The sequence below is a fragment of the Pyrgilauda ruficollis genome, unplaced genomic scaffold (genome assembly GCF_017590135.1).
Source record: "Pyrgilauda ruficollis isolate IOZ18807 unplaced genomic scaffold, ASM1759013v1 scaffold441, whole genome shotgun sequence".
Lineage (NCBI taxonomy): Eukaryota > Metazoa > Chordata > Aves > Passeriformes > Passeridae > Pyrgilauda > Pyrgilauda ruficollis.
Window position 1 is genome coordinate 11,018 of NW_024525946.1, and position 6,273 is coordinate 17,290.

Genomic DNA, 6,273 nt, shown 5'->3' on the forward strand with positions numbered 1-6,273 from the left:
CCCCACAGTTCCCGCCCCCACCCCAGCCGAGCTGCGATTGGTTGATTCTGTTGATTGACACACAGGCGGACCAATCGGAAGCGAGAACACCCCCACAGTTCCCGCCCCCACCCCAGCCGAGCTGCGATTGGTTGATTCTGTTGATTGACACACAGGCGGACCAATCGGAAGCGAGAACAGCACCAACGCGGAAGTGCTGTTGTTCAAGATGGAAAGTCCTTCCTCTCCAGCTTTGTGATTGGCTTGCGTGTTTGATTGGCATGCATGAAGGCCAATAAAAACAGAGAACCCAGGAACTGCGCTTCGATTGGCTGATCATTTTGATTGACACAATCCCGAACCAATCGGAACAAAGCACCGCCCAAACCCGGAAGACGAGAGTCTCGCAGGAATTTTGGGATCCCCGTTCCAGATGTTGGGGTCCCAACCAGGATCCTCCCAATGTTGGGGTTCCCCAGCGAGATGTTGGGGTCCTCACCCAGATGCTGGGGGGGGGGTCCCATCACCCATCAGGGGTCCCCATTCCAGACGTCGGGGGCGTCACCCAAATTTCAACATCCCCATTCCAGATGTTGGGGGGTCTCATACCCTGATTTTGGGGACCCCATGCAGATGTGGGGGGGTCCCATCACCCTGGACCTTTCGGGGGTCCAGCCCAGATATTGGGGATTCCGCCCCCCCCCCCCCCCCCCCCCCCCCGGGGTCCCCCCATTCCAGATGTTGGGGTCCCAACCAGGATCCTCCCAATATTGGGGGCTCCCCCATCCAGATGTTGGGGGCGTCACCCAAATTTCCACATTCCCATCCAGATGTTGGGGTCCCCACCATGATCCTCCCAATATCGGGGGTCCCCCATCCAGATGTTGGGGTCGCCACCCTGACCTTGGTGTCCCCGTTCCACATGTTGGGGTCGCATCCCCCTTGACCTTTGGGGCGGTCCCACCCAAATGTTGGGGTCCCCATCCAGATGTTGGCATCCTCAGCCAGATGTTGGGGTCTCATACCCTGATTTTGGGGGTCCCCGTCAAGATGTTGGGGGTCCCATCACCCACCAGGGGTCTGCATTCCAGATGCTGGGGCCGTCACCCAAATTTCAGCGTCCCCATCCAGATGTTGGGGTCCCATCCCCCCCTGCCCCAGATGTTGGGGCCCCTCCAAACCCCGCCCTTCCCCCACCCCCCCCTTCCTAGGCATGGCTAAGACCCCTCCTCGGCCCCTCCCCCAAGGAACTCTCCAATCAGCTTGGCCAGGGGGCGGGGCCTCTCCTCGGGCAGCCAATGGGAGGCGCCGGGCAGGAGGCGGAGCCGGGCGGAGGGGCGGAGCCAGCGCAGGTGGGCGGGGCCCAGGCGCGGGTCCAGGAAGGCGTCGCGGGAGCCCCAGAGCAGCAGCGTGGGGAGAGGGGGCGGCTCGCGCGGGATGGGCGTGTCCCTGCAAGGGGGGAGGGGACACGGTCACGGACACCGGGGGGACATCCCCAAAACCCAACTGGGATCACCCAAACCCAACTGGGAGCACCCAAAAGGGTCCCACCCCCAACTGGGACCACCCCAGCCCCCCACGCACCCGAAGAGGTTGCGGTAGTAGTGGATGGGGGGGCTGAGCCCCCCGGGCTGGGAGAGGCTGAACAGGTAGGAGTCGAGCTCCTGCTCCGAGAGCCGCCACGCCGGGTCCTGGATGCCCGTCCAGGCGCTGGTCAGGAACATCCTCACCAGCTGGGGGGACCCCGAAATTGGGGACAAAATGGGGAAATTGGGTGGTGCTGAACCATCAAAAATTTGGGACAAAATGGGGAAATTGGGTGATGCTGAACCAGCCGAAATTGGGAACAAAATGGGGGAAATTATGGCTGGGTAGCACCAAACTTCCACAAACTGGGGACAAAATGGGGAGATTAGGGCTGGGTAGCACCAAACCTCCAAAAGCTGGGGACAGAATGGGGAGCAAAATGGGGAAAATTGGGGTGGGGGGTGCCAGAACCCAAAAAATTTGTGACAAAATGGGGGAAGCGATGATAAAATTGAGGACACGAGGTCTGGGTGACATCAACCCCTGGAAATTGGGGACAAAATGGGGGAAATCAGGGCTGGGGGGTGCCAGGACCCCAAAAATTTGGGATAAAATGGGGGAACTTAGGGTTGGGGGGTGCCAGGATCTTGAAAATTGGGGACAAAATGGGGGGATATGGGGTTGGGGGGCGCCGGGACCCCAAAAATGGGGGACATCAAAAGGGAAATTAGGGTTGGGTGGCACCAAAACCCCCAAAATTGCGGACATCAACCCCTGGAAATTGGGGACAAAATGGGAGAAACTAGGGTTGGGGGTGTCAATCAAAAATTTGGGACAAAATGGGGAAATTGGGTGATGCTGAACCAGCCGAAATTGGGAACAAAATGGGGGAAATTATGGCTGGGTAGCACCAAACTTCCACAAACTGGGGACAAAATGGGGAGATTAGGGCTGGGTAGCACCAAACCTCCAAAAGCTGGGGACAGAATGGGGAGCAAAATGGGGAAAATTGGGGTGGGGGGTGCCAGAACCCAAAAAATTTGTGACAAAATGGGGGAAGCGATGATAAAATTGAGGACACGAGGTCTGGGTGACATCAACCCCTGGAAATTGGGGACAAAATGGGGGAAATCAGGGCTGGGGGGTGCCAGGACCCCAAAAATTTGGGATAAAATGGGGGAACTTAGGGTTGGGGGGTGCCAGGATCTTGAAAATTGGGGACAAAATGGGGGGATATGGGGTTGGGGGGCGCCGGGACCCCAAAAATGGGGGACATCAAAAGGGAAATTAGGGTTGGGTGGCACCAAAACCCCCAAAATTGCGGACATCAACCCCTGGAAATTGGGGACAAAATGGGAGAAACTAGGGTTGGGGGTGTCAAGACCCCAAAATCTGGGGACAAAATGGGGGGACAGAATGGGGGACAAAATGGGAGAAACTAGGGTTGGGGGTGTCAAGACCCCAAAATCTGGGGACAAAATGGGGAAATTAGGGGTGGGGGGTGCCAGGAACCCAAAAAGTGGGGACAAAATGGGGGAAATGGGGGTTGGGGACATTGAGGAGACATTGAGGACCCCCCAAAGTTGGGGACAAAGAGGGGGACACATGGTCTGGCAGACACCAAACTCCCAAAATTAGGGACAAAATGGAGGACACGAGGTCTGGGTGATGCCACCACCCTTCAAAATTTGGGACAAAGAGCTCTGGGTGCCACCAAACCCCTAAAACTGGGGACAGAGAGGGGGACACGAGGTCTGGGTGGTGCCACCACCCCCGAAATTGGGGACAAAGTGGGGGACATCGCTTTGGGGTTGGGCGCTGCCCATTCGGCGGCTTCTTGAGGAGCTCCTTGGGGTGGGAGATGGCAGCGAGGGGACAGGAGGGGACAGAGGGGACAGGAGGGGACAGAGGGGACAGAGGGGACAGGGAGGGGACAGGGGGGACAGCTGACCTGGAAGTCGGCCAGGGACAGCAGCAGCTCGGGCAGCCAGGGCAGCTGGAACAGGAACAGGTAACAGGAACGGAGCAGCTGCGACGGGTGACGGGCTGAGAACGCTGTGACAGCACAGGGACACCGTGGGGACGGGGACAGGGACAGCGTGGGGACAGGGACAGGGACACCATGGGGACGGGGACAGGGACATTGTGGGGACAGGGACAGGGACAGGGACAGGGACACCATGAGGACAGGGACACTGTGGGGTCACCATGGGGACAGGACACCGTGGAGACAGGGACAGGGATCTCCGTATCCCCAGTGTCCCTAAAGTCCCTAGTGTCCCCACTGTCCCCAGAATCCCCACTGTCCCTAACATCCCCAATATCCATAATGTCCCCAGTATCAGCCCAATGTCCCCAATGTCCCCAATGTCTGCAATGTCCCCACTGTCCCCTGTGTCCCCAGTGTCCCCAAACTCCCCAATGTCCCCAATATCCGCAATGTCCCTAACATCCCCAATGTCCCCAGTATCCCAATGCCCCCAATGTCCCCAATGTCCCCATTGTCCCAATGCCCCCACTGCTCCCGATGTCCCCAATGTCCCCATTGTCCCAATCCTCCCAGTGTCCCCAGTATCCCCAGAGTCCCCATTGTCCCCAATGTCCCAATCCCGCCAATGTCCCCAATCCCCCCAGTGTCCCCCAATGTCCCCCAATGTCCCCTCATGTCCCACTGTCCCCAGTATCCCAATGTCCCCAATGTCCCATCATGTCCCCAGTGTCAAACCCCCCAATGTCCCCAACATCCCCAATGTCCCAATCCCCCCAGTGTCCCCAATGTCCCCAGTGTCCCCAACATCCCCAATGTCCGCAGTATCTCCAGAGTCCCCATTGTCCTCAATCCCCCCAATGTCCCCAATATCCCCTCGTGTCCCCAGTGTCCCCGTCCCCAATGTCCCCAGTGTCCCCTCATCCCCCCAGTGTCCCCAATGTCCCCAGTGTCCCCAACATCCCCAATGTCCCCAGTATCTCCAGAGTCCCCATTGTCCTCAATCCCCCCAATGTCCCCAATATCCCCTCGTGTCCCCAGTGTCCCCAGTCCCCCCGCTGTCCCCGCTGTCACCTGCCATCACCCCCCTGTGGGGCGCGTCCATCACCACCAGCTTCTCCACCAGCTGCGGGTGGCCCGAGGCCACCTCCCAGGCCAGGACCCCGCCCCAGTCGTGTCCCACCAGGACGCAGCGCGGCGTCCCCGCCGGTGTCCCCAAGGCCTCGATGACGTCACAGATGTCCCCGAGGAGCAGCTCCAGCCGGTAGCTGTCCCTGCCCGGTGGCTTCTCCGAGTCCCCGCAGCCGCGCAGGTCCAGGGCCACCACCCGGAAGCGGGCACCGAACTCCTGCAGCAGGTGACGCCAGCAGAACCTGGGGACACGGGGACACTGGGGACACTGGGGACACGGGGGACACCTGGGGACACCTGGGGACACTGGGACACTGGGGACACCAGGACACCTGGGGACACCTGGGGACAACTGGGGACAGTGGGGATACGGGGACACTGGGGACACTGGGGAGAACTGGGGACAGTGGGGACACAGGGGACACCTGGGGACAGTGGGGACACCTGGGGACACTGGGGACACCGGGGACACCTGGGGACACGGGGACACCAGGGACACTGGGGACACTGGGGACACTGGGAACAGTGGGAACACTGGGGACACCGGGACAGCTGGGGACAACTGGGGACACCTGGGGGACACCTGGGGACACGTGGGGGACACTTGGGGACACCTGGGGACACTGGGGACACGAGGACACTGGGGACATGGGGGACAGCGGTGACACCGTGGTGACAGACTGAGGGACGGGAGTATGGAGGACAGGGGGACACCTGAGGACACCTGGGGACACCTGGGGACACTGGGGACAGCGGTGGCACCGCGGGGACAGGCTGAGGGACAGGAGCAGGGGGGCATGGGGACACTTGGGGACACCTTGGGACACCTGGGGACACTTGGGAACCCGTGGGGACCCTTGGGGACACTCGGAGACCCTTGGTGACATTTGGGGACACTTGGAGATGCCTGAGGGACACCTGGTGACACTGGGGGACACTTGAGGGCACCTGGGGACACTTGGGGTACATTTGGGGACACTTGGGGACCTTTGGTGACCATTGGGGAGGGACACCTTGGGAACCCTTAGGGACAGGTGGGAACCCCCTGGGGACACTTGGGGACACTTGGGGACCCCTGGTGACAGCTTGGTGACACTTGGGGACCCTTGGGGACACTTGGGGACACTGGGGACACTGACCAGTTCTGGGGGAAGCCGTGGAGCAGCAGCATCAGGGGGGCACCGGGGGGACCCCGAGTGACGTAATGGAGCCGCAGCCCCGAGCCCTGGGGACATTGAGGGGACATCGGGGGCGTGACACGGGGGACAGGGACACCTTGGGGACAGCCCCAAATCAGCCCCTCCCCCCAAAATCCCCACAAATCCCCCAAAAATCCCCCAGAATCCCCCTAAAATCCTCTTAAAATCCCCCAAAATCCCCCCAAATCCCCCCTGAATTCTCCTAAAATCCCCCAAAATCCGGGGACAGGGACACCTTGGGGACAGCCCCAAATCAGCCCCTCCCCCCAAAATCCCCACAAATCCCCCAGAATCCCCCTAAAATCCTCTTAAAATCCCCCAAAATCTCCCCAAATCCCCCCTGAATTCTCCTAATATCCCCCAAAATCCTCTCAGAACCCCCAAAACTCCCCCCAGGATCTCCCAAAAATCCCCCCAAATCCCCCCAAATCCCCCCAAAACCTCCTCAAC

At 60.2% G+C, this 6,273-nt stretch overlaps 1 protein-coding gene across 1 annotated transcript in view; it reads right to left on the reverse strand.

Annotated features, from left to right (window-relative positions):
- Positions 1-298: 298 nt before the first annotated feature.
- The window catches only part of LOC121359399 (epoxide hydrolase 3-like), an 11,061-nt gene continuing 5,086 nt past the window's right edge, over positions 299-6,273 (reverse strand). The window contains exons 3-7 of the mRNA XM_041478328.1: positions 5,764-5,849; positions 4,568-4,866; positions 3,458-3,561; positions 1,564-1,712; positions 299-1,428 (exon numbers count right to left, since the gene is read on the reverse strand). Of these exons, the coding sequence (XP_041334262.1) occupies positions 1,197-1,428; positions 1,564-1,712; positions 3,458-3,561; positions 4,568-4,866; positions 5,764-5,849 (870 nt within the window). The 3' untranslated portion in view covers positions 299-1,196. The remainder of the gene's footprint in view (positions 1,429-1,563; positions 1,713-3,457; positions 3,562-4,567; positions 4,867-5,763; positions 5,850-6,273) is intronic.